This window comes from Halichoeres trimaculatus, unplaced genomic scaffold, assembly GCF_033239565.1.
Source record: "Halichoeres trimaculatus isolate MK-OKI-2021-1 unplaced genomic scaffold, fHalTri1.1 fHalTri1_scaffold_3, whole genome shotgun sequence".
NCBI classification, from domain to species: Eukaryota; Metazoa; Chordata; class Actinopteri; order Labriformes; family Labridae; genus Halichoeres; species Halichoeres trimaculatus.
In genome coordinates, this window is record NW_027437181.1 from 29,595,123 (window position 1) to 29,609,601 (window position 14,479).

General features: G+C 39.1%; 1 protein-coding gene across 1 annotated transcript; it reads left to right on the forward strand.

Moving 5' to 3' along the window:
• The first annotated feature begins 801 nt into the window (after positions 1–801).
• Positions 802–13,046, forward strand: dusp22a (dual specificity phosphatase 22a). The gene is made up of 7 exons (XM_074665609.1): positions 802–1,139; positions 2,543–2,576; positions 3,208–3,290; positions 3,842–3,891; positions 8,280–8,354; positions 9,542–9,713; positions 12,382–13,046. Exons 1-7 carry the CDS (start codon positions 1,119–1,121, stop codon positions 12,571–12,573), a joined length of 627 nt encoding a protein of 208 aa, XP_074521710.1. The 5' UTR covers positions 802–1,118; the 3' UTR covers positions 12,574–13,046.
• The last annotated feature ends 1,433 nt before the right edge of the window (positions 13,047–14,479 follow it).

A 14,479-nucleotide genomic window follows, 5' to 3' on the forward strand; every position in this document is an offset into this window, starting at 1 on the left:
TTCCTTTGACTAGAAGCGAACAATTTACCCCCTGACGACTGCTTGAAAAATGAGACTTTGTGGGTATGGCGATTGTAAATGTAGTTCAATGGGTTGTGTACGTGCCTATACATGACCATGAGTTTTTTTTTCCCTCATGAAGGGGAGGGACATGTTCTTATATAGTTTCAGACTCCCACTAAAATCCCATTGAACTTTGCTTCTCACTTATCAGCCACCACCCAAAACTGAAGGTTGTAGTGGATACAAATAGGTTGCCCTGTTTTTCAGGGTTGGCTGATTGCACTGATATTGTGCAAAGTTGTCCGGGCTTAGAAAAAGTATTTGTCAACAAAAGGGCCTGTTTTAGCCTAAAGGCACTGATTTTTTTCATAGGATCTTAAGTATCATTTTGGGAGGTGTGATAGTTATCAGTCTAACATTTTCACAGCAGCAGATTTTGTTCATAATTTATACCATTACGGTAGATTTGTTCATACAACTTAGAACCAAAGTACCAGTGTTGTATAAAAACGGACTGTATCGGTGTCACTGGCAAATACCGATTGTCTTGGTAATGTCAGCATTACAGTATTACCCTAATGCGAGCCCTGTCTGTAACACGTCATGAATCCTACATGGGGATCCCGTCTGTGCTGTAGAAATTATCTGCGTCATCTTTTTAACGTCTCATACTGATGAGCCGTTGGCTACATTTTTTCTGTATTTTCATAAATTGCATATAAATGGTGTAAATGAACAAATACTGAAAAGCTTTTTGGGTGAAGTCTAAACCAACTGATCTGACGGCGGCATACAGTGACGTCACTTACCGGATGAGCCTGCAGCTGCCGTTATTTCACGTCAAAACAATCCGGAAGACGATACAGCATGACGAGGAAGTGTTATTGTAGCTAAGGAGAGCTTGAGGCTGAATTAATATCACCGATTGACATGCTAGTTGAACCCAACAATGTTGTTAAATAGAGGACTAACGGCGATTTAAACGAGGGTCTGTCCCTGTTGTGTTTTTATGTCAGTCCTGTCGTGCGTTTTGGATCCAAAGTCCATGTTAATACATCGCAGCAGCTCAACATATTGAAGTCCTGTAGCTGGTCGCAGACAGATAAAGCCTCATCATGGGTAATGGAATGAATAAGGTAGGCTAACGGTTTTTGATGATCAGTTTTTATGCCGTTGTGTGTGGCTACTTACCACAGACACACAAGTAGTGCTTGTGGTGATAATGTCTGCTGTGTGTGCATGATAAATTGAAAAGAAGTGAAAAGTGCTCAGTGCATACAGTGCTAGCCTAAAGTCTAACAAATCTTTGGTAGTAGATGGTTTGGTGTTTTTTCCAAGTAGTTTATCCATCAACTAATCATCTGTCATAATTATAATAACTACTACGAGGCCATTAAAACCACTACAGCAGATAATAGAAGTTGTGATAAAGATATCTACATGAATTTGGTGTAATTTCACAAGGTAGCTTGCTTTTGGCTGACAGACTGTCCCTGAACTAAAAGATGTATTTTTACCATAGACTGTCTGAAACACTATGAATTTGCCCAGATGTAGCCCCTTAAAGCAGGGCTCTGGAATCCCCGCCCCTCAACCCTGCCCCTAACCTTTGACCTTTTGACCAGAGGGGCGGGCTTTATTAGAGCCAAGCTGTATAAAAAATACATCAATAAATGAATAAATAAGAAGAAGAAATAAACTTAAAAGTTTGTTCAGCATTTTATAGACTGATGTAGGATGTATAGAGAGTAAGGAACAGGAGGCTCTGTTAAGTTTTGGGGGCATTTCAATGGCAACGTGTTGCTCACAGAGTTGTTTTGAGGAATCCCCTCCAAACTATGATGACATTTTTCTATCCTGACCAGTGCTCACCTCAGGAGGCAACACGTGCTTAGAGTTAGTGTATGGTTTTATAAAAGTGAATCACACTCCTAAGGCTTAAAATGAGTCAAGATCTCTCAGTCCTTACGTAGGACAACAGTCTTCTCCACTACAACAGACTAACACCAAATAAGAATATGCGGTCATTCCTTGCTTAGACTTAATGAAAGGTGCCTTTATCAAGCTGTTGTGGAATCACCTGGAAGCTGTAAACTTCATCTCTATTTTTTTTCTTTTGATTTTTCACCTGTCTGTATCTCCATGTCCAATACTTTGTCATAGCATAGGATACCAGGAAGTCAACAAGTGGTATAATAAATTTTAGGATAGCAAAATCCAACAACAGATGTCTGAATTTGAGTGAAGCGCAGTAAATTGATTAGACTCAAAAAGATGTACTGCACACATAGTACTACAGCTGCTGTAGAGAAGCACTCAGTGGCTGCTTTCCACCCATCACTTTTTCCCTGATAATCATGCATCATTGCTTCAGACCTTGTATGGTGGTTGTAGGAAATCTTTCCTTTGCTGGAACTTGGTTCTTAAGCCTTAAGCCTTAAATCCAATCTGGCTCAACCTGGGACAGTGAAGTTTTTGAAGCTGGACAGTGATGAGTTGCTAACCTGGATTCAACATGTCTGTGAATGCTGCTTCACAGGTTGTTGATGGCCTCTACCTTGGAAACATAAGAGGTAAGGAAAGTCTGTTATTGCTGTACTTCATTTGATTTTTTTAAGTAGCTACTTACAGTGTAGCTAGGTCAGGCTAAGCTTTCAGGGCCAAAGATCCATGTATGTAAGATGGACACGGGTTGATACAAAAGCAGTAATGAGCCACCAGCGCTCTTCAACAAATTGCTTTATGTAGGTGTTTGAACGCTGTGTTCAGCCTATCTCTTGAAAAATATAAAAATGCAGGCAGATTTTATTCTGTAAGATTATACCTCAGCCTAACATATTTCAGAGAAATCAGATGTTAGTTTTGCTGAAAATGAAATATTAACACTCTACAAAGTGATGCTAAAATGATACTCAGCGAAGTTTCACTCATTCGGTGTCCTGCAACAACCTCTTCCAAGTTAATGTGACATTTCAGCTTTCTAACTTTAGCTGCAGCGATGATGGCTCCACATGATGGCAAGAGGATAGCGGCTAAAATTAGATCAAGTGACAGTAGCAAGTGACCACAGGCCTAACTGCAGGAGATGATCATTTCAGGATAGGAAACAGCCTAGAGATTCACCTCTGCAGCAGTGTACAAAAGAACTAAGATGAAGAGTCGATGTGAATTTATGGACGCCCACTCCTCTGTTTCTGTCCACAGATTCAGAAAACAGAGAAAGTCTTTCTAAGAATGGCATCACCCACATCCTGTCAGTGTACAACAATGCCAAACCAGTCTTTGAGGTTAGTGGAAAATTCATGTTAGCTACATCAATATTTCTGGACTTCCCGTGGAAATTTGTTTTTTTTTTTTTTTTTTTTTTTATTTTGTTTGATTGTGCTAAAGTGATGTGATGTGTCCAGTCAGCCAGATGGGGGTGGTGATGTCTTGAGATTGAAAAGGGAGACTGACATGCTCCAGTAGAATGAGTAAATCAGATTTTTGGATTCACTACACAGGGCTTTGTTGTCCATTGTGTGGATATATCTACATATAATCAGCATTTCCTATCCAGGTGTCAAACTAGCAAGCAAGTTTCTTGATATTGTCTTTAACATCAAAAAACATAGTTTCCCCAAATTCATTTCAATATGCTAAAATTCATCAAACACTGACAAACTGTGTGTGTTAAGAGAAAAGTGAAGATACAGATGCTCAGTTTTAAAACTGACCTGGGCTCTTATGTTAATTATTTAAATAGACATAGAAAAAATGACAAGTGAAACTCAGATATGACATGCGTTTGGTTTTGTTCCAGCCTCTTAAGTTTTTTTTTTCAATTCATGTTTTCCAGGACATGACATACCTTTGTATTCATGCAGCTGATGCTTCAAACCAGAACCTGTGAGTAAACATGCTCAGAGAGAGACACACACACTTACACTAACACTTCAGTGTATAAGTCGTTCTTGTTCTTCAGTTTTCAAATGTCTGGTTTTCATTTCTCAAGCATTGACGAGTCATGCTTTAATATTTCAACACTCTTGTGCTCCTGATTGAGGTCCCAGGGTGTGACGCTGCAAACTGTTACAAAAACTTAACAAAGAAGTAGAAAAAGGAATGATTCTTTTAAACAACTGTATTATTTTATTTCTGGGTTTCTGGTTATTAATTGCTAAGTTGTTTTGTTTATTTATGCACCACAGCCCAGATTTAGACAGAATTTTTGAGGGCACAGAGATAGGTAGTTCCTGGTTAGAACTGCCTATCATGTCAATAAAGTCCGTGCCATGACTTGCAGATAATTAGACTTTGTTAAATGAATAAAAAATAAGCTTGTAATTTTCCCTTAAACCGCAAGCATTATCTTTTTTAACTGCTCCTTTAAAGAAAGACACATTTTTTACTGTTTGTACATCTGTGTGTGAGTGAGGCAGAGAGAGATGGAGTAAGTGTGTTCAATGTGTCATTGTTCATCAGACTCAGACCTGATGTTGTAAGAGGAATGAGCTGTCTCTCCACCGTTGGAGCTGCTGCTCACATAACGTATTAGTCATCACATTCATGGTATACAGGGTTTTTGACGAAGAGTTAGAGTAACTGCTCAATGCACGCAGGCTGAGGGCACAATAGATAAGCATCAATCTGGTGTTGCAGTTTGAGCATCAGTGCGAAAGAGCTGTGTCACATCTGTCAGTTCTGTGTCTGGTCAGAGTATGACACTGATGCACTTGTGCCTTCTACTGGTTGTCCAGAGCTCCTGCACAAATGGATGGGTTGCATTAATCCCTTATTCAACGCAACATTCTCTCATTTGAAGAGTGGTTGAATTCTGTCAGTGCATCACACTAAAAATAGTCATGGTTTTTTGGTTAGGCCTCATTTTGTAGATCTTATTTGCATCTAAAGACAGAGATGGGTTCAATGCAACTGGCTGAGAGTTGCGATTTAAAGTTTGGTTGAATGTTGCTGATGGGGTTGGGTTAGAGGTGTCTGACCTCCACTGTTGCAATCAAGTGTCCTTCCCTCAGGCAGCAGAGGAAGGAAACCTCAGAGTGACATCTGGCTGTTAGGCCCCGACCACCCAGGACTTTAATAAACCCCTCTGTCACAATCGCTGCTCTGCCTGACAGGAATGGTGAGGCCCACTGATGTCCTGGCATGCTCACCACCAGGGAGAGATCCTCTGTGGACAGAGGTGATAGGCCTCACGCGTGCAAGGCCCATCAGTCACGCAGGGTCTGTTTCTGGAGCTACTGTATCTGTTTAAAGCTGTTAGAAAGCACTTCTTTTAAGCTTGTGGATGAATTTTAGGAAATCAGGATCATTTTAAATGACCCCAAATCACAGCCATGGTCTCAATTGGCTCTAATATTTACCTTTAAAAGAAAATATGCTGATAGTTGCATATTATTCAAATGCTATCTTTAATCAAAAAGAGACAGCATCTATCTTAATTTTCAATTTGGTGCCAGCAAAATATTCTCAAAAAAAGGTACAGGGGCATGATGGTTGTGCTGGATCATGTTTTCTTTTAACAGCATGCTGTAAAAATTTTGGAGGGGGGGGGTGTGTTAAAGTGTGATTTTTGTCCCTGCTCTACAGTTTGGGGTCTCCTTTGTGTTGGATTTCTTTGTGGTGCGTCTGGTAGAGATGCACCAAATGTTTTTTATTGGCTGACAAGTTAGTACTGCAGTCTGGCCACTTCTGCTTCAGACTAACCATACTGATATAATACACGCAGAATGTGGTTTGCATTGTTTTGCTCAAGCATGCAAAGTCCTTCCTGAAACAATATGATTATTTGGAATAGCAGCATATGTTGCTCAGAGACCTGTATATATTGTTAACAATTAGTTTTGTTCTCCAGAATGTGTAAGCTGCCTTTGTTTTTAGCAGTTATCCATCATCATACCATCATGCTGCCCTTTGAAGTGTGTGCCACTCCAACAACCAGGTGGTTCCTCTTCTCTTTAGAAGGGAGGACACAGCACCCATGACTTCCTAATGTCCATTTTGACTGTCAGACTGAGAGGAGAGTTTTACCTCTTCTCCATAGTTCATCTTAAACAGGTGTTTCTTCACCAAGAGATGCCACTCCTGTTTCTGTTTCTGGATCATGTTTTTACGTGGTCTCCTCCTTACATGGTACAGGTTTAACCTGTGTTTTTAGACGCAGCAGTGAAATATTTTCCAGACTATTGCTTTTGGATGTGATTTTTGGTCTATGCAGTGACTTCCACTGCAGAGCCATGTCTGGTTCTAATGCTATACTGCCCACAGGCTCAAAGATCATGGACATCCAGTATTTGGGTCCAGCCTTTCCAGCCCCTCCAGATCCTTAGATTTTACTAAAGTTGTTAAGAGAACTTAGGATGATAAAAAAAACACATTCTATGAATCTACAAAAAAAAAGATAAAAATAATTTATTTCTTTTTGATCATTTGAAGTTGTTCCTCCAGTTTTTTTTCCCCAAACAGTCACATCGCCGTTTCAGTCTTTTGTTGTGCCTTTACAAACTGGTTGATGCTCATTGTTGCCTTCAATTTTAAAGTAGTATAAACTGTTCATTTGACTACAATTTTGTTTTCAGGGTCAACAGATGATGTGTTGTTTCATGAGTTTTAAACAATTTGTAAATCATTTTCAGAATTTGGCACAAAATTTCAACTTTATTTGACTTGAATGCATGCCTCACTTATATCTATTCCTGCTATCATCAGGGATACAAAGGTTGTAAATTTGCTGGACAGTTTTACATCTTTTCGGGGTATCAACTTGCCTGGAAAATAAAAAAAATATCTTAATGGAGTTGTTGTACATGTTTACAGAACATAGCAACACAACATATGTATGCTCATGTTTGTCAGGGCTCTGGGTTTCCCCTTCAGTGAGCATTCACATGACAAAGTTGTTATAACATTAATATGCACTGTGCACTGACCATGAAGGTGTCAACTCATTTGCATCAAACATTTCCAAAATGAGATGTGCGATCATGTGAAGAGTCTGCATGTCAACCATGATGTACTTTGGTTATAAATAAGGCGCTATATTTTTCCTTCCATGAAAGGTTTTATTTATACTAATGTGTTTTATTACTGTACAAACTAAAGAAATGCAGCAGCTCATTTGGCAATTCAATAACAGCGGACAGAAATGTCCTTTGTTTCAGTGCTGTCTTCTATACTCACAGTGGGTTAAAACCTCAAATGTTTGTCACAAGGTAATTTTCTGCATATTAAACAAGAACAACGGAAACCTCTGTGCTAGGAAGACAGACCAAAGTGCTGAGAGGACATCTTTTGAAGTGGACTTAGGATCTCAAAGAGGAGGAAAAAAGAAAAGTAGCAGTCAGTCTATTTTAGCCTCTGTCTGTTATTCTGTCTGCTATTGAGTAACCGGCATCTGCTCCTCAGGAGATGCTGCTATCAGCCATGCACTGCTTGATTATGCAAAACCCCATCAGTGTTTCCTGACAGTGACCAAGTAGGATATTTGAGGAGCCGTTGCACTGCACTGAGCTGTTTTGTCTTCCCTTTTATTTCAGAGGAGACTTCACTACTGAGGGTGTGTTCGCTCATATCATAACCTGGGTTTATTGAGCTTTTTAGTTCTCAATTGTATTTCATTTCTAAAAGGGTTTATAGAAAAGTCCAACACTGAGTAGGAAATTAAGAATGTGTAATGTTGCATTTGTAAAGTTAACAATATTCACTTGATCATTTTTAGACACTGAATAATAAATGAACGCAGGAAACTGATGACATTTTGCGAATAGACAAAATTGAGGTCGGTTACTTCCCTTGTCTGTCCCTGCTGTCTGTGCTCTGGTCGACCACAAACTCCATCCAACTTTTTTTTTCTCACATGACAGGTTGAAATGGAAAAGAAAAGCACTTGACAAAAAGCACACAGACTTAACACATTCAATCCAAACAGCTTGATGAATTCACACACTTCTCTGTTTTTTGAGAATTACCTGAAGTTTCTACAGTCAAAATCCAAACATCCTATGTTACAGTTTCAGCATCAAGTTAGGGGCCTCAACACAGGAGTTTCAGTTAAGGTGTGCTTTTTCAGATCCTGTAATGAGTGATTTATTTTTAGATATACAAACTTGATACAGCTGTGCCTAACTTTAAAAACTAGTTTCCAGAAAGTACTGTAATTTTTGAGTACAAATATATGTTTTAGATTTAGTGCTGAAAACCACCAGACATTCTTTGGAATGGATCGGTCAGATATGAAAGTGTTGTCTGATACTGTAAGTTTTGTGTTTACTTTCCAGATTGCAGCACTTTAAAGAGTGCATCAGTTTCATCCATGAGTGTCGTCTGAATGGTGGATCTTGTCTTGTTCACTGGTAAGTTTCAAGGTATTGAGCTTTTGACCACTGCTGTTCTTGGTACATCTTCTGACTTTTGCCAAGACATGCAAAAGTGACGAAAGCATGAAAGCTCAAAAGTACATTTAAGCAATAAGTTAAAGAATGACATGTGACCTATTCAATGTGCCCCTACAGTTTGAGAACAGTCCAGTAACTAATATATCAAGGCCCGGTTTCACAGACAAGACTTAAGCCCAGTCCAAGACTAAAATGCAGTTTGAGCTGGTTTAACTTTAAATCACTTGCACAGATTAATCTTAAAATAGTTTTGATTTTGTCTGCTCCTGGTTAAAAAAAATCCCATTGCAAAGAGAAAAGATCAGTGCTACTCCAGGACTAAATTGAAGTTTATATTAATCCTGCAAAGAGGCAGGTTTAACTTCAGCTTAGTACCCTTAGTTCTCTTAGTTTGTGAAAGGGAGCACACAAATGGTTTGAATCAGTTTGATGAAATGTTTTTTCGAGACCGCTTTCGTATGTACAAAGAAGAGGTATTGGAGATAATCACTTTGCTTGAGTCTAGACTTTCCTCCATGTCTCAAAGAGGAAGGCCTGTACCCAGTTCTCTCCAAGTTCTGATCACTTTGAGGTTCTTGGCATCCCAAGTACTCCTCTTCTTGTGTTAAATGGCAGCAGTATGGCCTTTACTTTCAATGACAGCATGATTTCACACAATTTAAGTAGAGTTTTTTCTCCCATCAAAACAACAAAATGCTTAATTGTTATTATAGTTAACTATTGTTATACGTGTCCTCTCTGAGTGATGAGAAAAGTTATCAGACTTTTTTAACCAGGGATCGTATCCAACTATTCATCTATACCATTTCTAAAAAAAAGATTTATTGTTTTTATTCATTTCATTCTCTGGCTTCACATCTGCACATACTAATTGATAGGATATCCAATAATACTTCTATACTTAAATTGTTGCATCTATGGTTTTGATCAGTAGATTGCACAAAGAAGATGTTCATTTCTTTGATGTACATTTGACAGTAAGAGCATCTTTACTTAAAATCATCCTTATTTGGTTTTACTCTTATTTTTTTATGTTTTGTTTAAATCTTTTTTGACAAAGCAATGCATTTAGGTATAAATAGAGTATTTAATAGCCAAGACTCTTTGTAAAAATGACCTGAACTGAGTGCTACGATTTGCTTCAGCCTTGCAGGCGTGTCCCGCAGCACCACCATGGTGGTGGCCTACCTGATGACAGTCACCCGCTACAGCTGGGATGAATGTCTGACTGCAGTGAAGGCTGTCCGCTCCTTTGTCGGCCCAAACTATGGCTTCCAGCAGCAGCTGCAGGAGTATCAGTTGACACAAGTGTCAGAGGTAAACATGCGAAGAAACAGGGACATGATGAGTAAACACACTGCATGCAGACAGTATTCTATACAGAGAGCCCTCACCTTACAATCACAGGGGATCTTCAGCTATTACCTTAAAAACTTCTACAACTCACCACATTGAACTTGTTTTTTTCAACTTGCATTTTTCTGCCAGTATCTCCAGAAAACAACAGCCCTCTGTCGTCACATTTATGTGTTGTGTCCCATTGGTGGTGATTCAATTCCAGCTAGACATGCACAGGAACTGACAGGACATGACACATTAAACCATCACTCAGTGGTTAACCTGTCAGCCGTTAACTGTAGCTCTCTTCTCGTCATGGAACAGTGTATACCTGACATCTGCAGTGGAATATCTCAGGCTGGTTATATCCCTGCATGCAACTGTCAGTTATAACAAGATAAAAAGATAGGCTTTGTTTTAAAATAAACCATCAAGATGATGACTTTTTTTATTCACATTAGAACTCTGAACATCCATTTCTGGAGCAGGTTAAAAGGAGGTGTCCTCCTAGTATGCAATCTACAGTTTTTCTTTTACACTTCTTCCATGTTGGTATTTAATTTGGTAATACATGATTTAATCATTAGCACACAATAACTGCTGGATCAAGTTTTGAGCCAGAATAGCACAGAGCAGCAGTAGTGAGCTCTGTTTAAAGTGTATTGTGATCCATCATCACAGCATCGGTCCACTTCAGTGTCAGTGTAGGTTGCGTCTGTTTTGCATCATTTTACGTGGACACCTAGCATGTGGTTCCCTCACAGTGACTCGGACACGGCCTAGCTCAGGCTAGAGAAGGGGAACTGTGGGGGATTTGCTGCGATTGCATTAGCTTGGCACTGCTCATCACGTGCTTAGCATTACTGTCAGCATCTTGCAACACAACATGATTGAAAAAAAATCTTCATTGCTTGTAGATATTTCAAGGATTTAACAGGAATAGGTTGTGCCTCAGATTGAAAGTGAGGGGTGTTTGAGGCTAAACGCTGTTTAAGTTCTGTCAGCAGTCTAAGATTCACCAAAGTTCACATCCCAAAACTACTTCAAATGAAAAACCTGTAGTATATTAGAGCTGTGAATCAAAAGACAGCTGGTAGGTCAGAGAATCAGACAAAGAACTGTTATACTCTTGAGGACCATCCTCCTCAGGCTTCTTGAAAAAATAAAGCATGCACGATATCATGCATGAATTCTGTCAACAGAATTTTTTGAAGTGTCAGTAAAAATCTTTTCTGTCACACAAGTTATAAATCAAGCAGAGGGTTCCTAGAAAAACACTCAAACCTTTATTTGTGCATCAAAAATTATTAAATCTGTTTATTAGTAATATATAATGAGCCTAAAATTCAACTTCCATCTTACCTTCAAGGTGAAGTCTGAATCTGTAAATATAAATATATATTTTTAATATCCATTTCTTATTCCAAAAGAAAACCAAAATCGTTTCATTTTCTTTTTCGAGTTGACACAAGGCTATTCACTTACCCCCATGATATGAAACGGCTCATTGATGTGTTATCTTTCTCCTGTAGGTCTGATAACAAAATCATTAATAGAGTTGTGTCATGAATTAGTGCTGAGATTTTATGGTGATGTAGTAGATTGTATTAATTCTAATTTTAGGAAGATAAATGTGATACAATCAAAGTGACTTTCACTTCATTATATTTTGTAAAGATGAGACATTGCATAAAACTTCTCAGAATTCCTGGACACCATTTGAGAGTTACCACCCAACCTCTGGGGTCAGAAAAACAATATTTACTGGCAAAAACAGACGCTTCATTTCAAACCACCTCAAGTCAAATTGTCTTGCCTTGATCTTAAACTGAACACCTGAAGTAGTGATGAAGGCCACCAGATGATTTAACCATCTAGTGAGTATGCTTAGATTCACTGTTTAACCTCCCCTTATCATGAGGTTTTTGTGTATCTGCACTAAGTTGATATTTAGATTCTGATTTAGTCTTCTGTTAATTCCCAAGATGAAAAACATAAAGTCACCTTTTTATATAGAACAAAATCTCTTCAGAATTACAAGGAATTGTAAGAGTAGTTGAGGGGAAATCCTGAGTCTCAGGTGCTGGTGTGTGCAGGCATGTCAGTAGGGAATTGGCTGTTACTCAGAAAATTGTTATTAATACTTCTGTCATGCTTTGAATGTTCTCACTTACTCCCTGGAAGAAATGTGATTACCTCTTTGATTAGTCAAAGTTTAATGTAAGCTGTGTAGACTCTGTATCAAAAGGTTATTTTTTCTTATTTAGGTGCTGATAAAAGTTGGATTCTCCCAATAAGCAGAAGAAGCTCAGATACTGTTTTTGTTTTCACCCAAAACCAAAATAAAACCATTTTGACAGGTTTAATCAAAGCTTATGAATGCTGAGATATTTCATGTCCAACCACCTGTGTTGAAGATTAATGAAGTATTAACAGCGTCAGCTGTTGTGGCTTTGAACTGCATAAACCAGATACATTTAAATGATCCAGTATGAAGAACCTGCTCTGGCTCTGTGCTGATTTTAAGCTGCTCAAACAAACAAAAAAAAATCAGTAGTTCTTTTTTCTTCTATCATTTTGCATACCTAAACAATGTATTTTATGTTATTTATGAATATGTTTTTTTAATGTGTCCTTTTGTTCCCAGTATCGAGTCTGGTTGAGAGCCAGTTTCCGTCCCAGTCCCTTCAATGACCAGGAGCAGGTGGGAGCCCTGCTGAGTCAGTACACAGAGCAACAGGAGAGCCAGAGGAGAGGGGGAGACAACCGCTGGATAAACCAGGGTGTAGGAGTCAGTGCTCTTCCTTCTGACCCTAATGGTCCTGAAAGCAGCAGCTGAAACATGGCGTCAGCCAAAGTCCTGCCAAACACTGTCTACATGGCAGTAGTTATTGTTCTGTACTCAATTTCAAATCAACCCAAAGTTGTTTATAACAGTAATGCGTTTGTAATACTTAGCATAGAATAGAATGATTCGACTTAGAAAGCCAAGCACATGGTTGATACCTGATGTATATGTGGTTGTTTTTAAGGACTGAGGCCTGATCATGGACTGTTTAGTGGAGCTGAGGCTGGCTTTTCACCTTCAGGCAAACAGCACCCAAACAGTCACTCAACTCAGCCAAGCTCTTGCATAACCCATCAGTTCTGATATGTTCGTAAGGATGAGTTATAAATACCCACTTTTTCAAGTGCTTACAAAAAACTTAACAAGCTGAGCGTGTTTTTTCCTGCTGTGAATTCATACCAAGGGGCAAAGCCGATTTAAAAAAATGAAACCAATGTGGAAGTGGTAAAAGTTGCTGTCCATTAAGAATCAGCTTGAGGCTGGCTGCAGAAAGACCGGAAGTCACGTACACACCCAGCCATAAATACAGACTTTACAGCATTAAAAAGTACATTTACAACCTGGTTCAAAAAACAGCTTAGGTCTAAAACACTGATTTCCCGGCACACATTGTACCGAGTGAATTTTTTTTAACTCTGCAGTCCGAAAGATTTTTTGGGATTGTTTGATCGTCCAATCAGAGGCACACCTCATCTCACGTGACTGACAGGTGTCCTGTAGCTGTTGGAAAGGAAGCTCAAAGGCCATATCATATCCAGTGTGGCTGCGTCCGTGAATTGGCTTCAATTCTTGGTATCAGTAACAGACGAGTGACGTGGAGACCACATCCATGTTTTAATCATAGACTGTATAAAACATGGACGTAGCCTCCGCAATGTCCCTCATCCATTCCTGAAACCATTTAACAAAGCCAATCCGCGGCTGCAGCCACATGTGCTACAACAGCAGCTGTGAGTTTTTCTTCTAACAGTAACAGAGCGCCCACTAGTCACGTGACCTGAGCTGTGCCTCTGACTGGACAATCAAACGATCCTGTTATCCTCTAAACAACAGTGTATGAAAAAAAATCACTCACCGTACAGTGTGTGCCGATAGTGAAATCAGCGTTTTTGACCCAAGCTGTTTTTTGAACCAGACTATAAATATTCTTTTTCATGCCATAAAGTCTGTTTTTATGGCTGGGTGTGTACGTGACTTCCGGTCTTCCTGCAGCCAGCAGCCAGCAACTTTTAGCCCTTTTACAATGGTTTTATTTTTCTAAACTGTATATTTCCCCTTGGTTTTATACAGCCTATGATTCATACATTGTAACATAAGTCCCAGAGGGTATTCATTGGCTTTTGCAGCCTGCCTCAAATGGACATTGAAGGAACTGCAGTTTTTCTTTTTTTTTTTTTTGCACTTCTGCACTTGGTCATCTTTTTATCACTGGCACTGACACTTGGGGTTGATTTAGAACTGAGTTACAGACTCTCCTCCACAACTAGTACCGCCCATGCTTCCTTAACGAAAGAAAGCCACAACAGGGGTCTCGGTGCTCACAGACGCCTTACTCTCAACACCTCTGCACCTTAGCCATAACGAATAAACTTCACTCCCACATGGACTTTTTACACCTGTAATGTTCAGCTCAGTGGCCTTAAAGACGTGACTAACGTATGATGTCTTAAAGGAACATTTTGTCTCCAGTTGTGAAGATGTCTATTTGATGTTGCTGTTCACAACACTACAATGAGTGAGCCTCAACAAAACGCATGAAGCTATTCTGTCTCTTGATATGTAAATGCTGCAGAAAGAAACACTACTTCTTAAATGCACAAAGCAGATGTATTCAAATTCTAATTGAAAAAATAACACAAAACTCCAACTATTAAAAATGACAAAAATTACAAATAAT

Excerpts from the sequence above, each read along its gene's own strand:
- dusp22a (XM_074665609.1), top strand. The coding sequence starts at position 1,119 with ATGGGTAATGGAATGAATAAG. Across the intron at positions 3,892-8,279 it reads GATGCTTCAAACCAGAACCT|ATTGCAGCACTTTAAAGAGT; the intron begins GTGAGTAAACAT and ends TTTACTTTCCAG. Across the intron at positions 9,714-12,381 it reads AGTTGACACAAGTGTCAGAG|TATCGAGTCTGGTTGAGAGC; the intron begins GTAAACATGCGA and ends TTTTGTTCCCAG.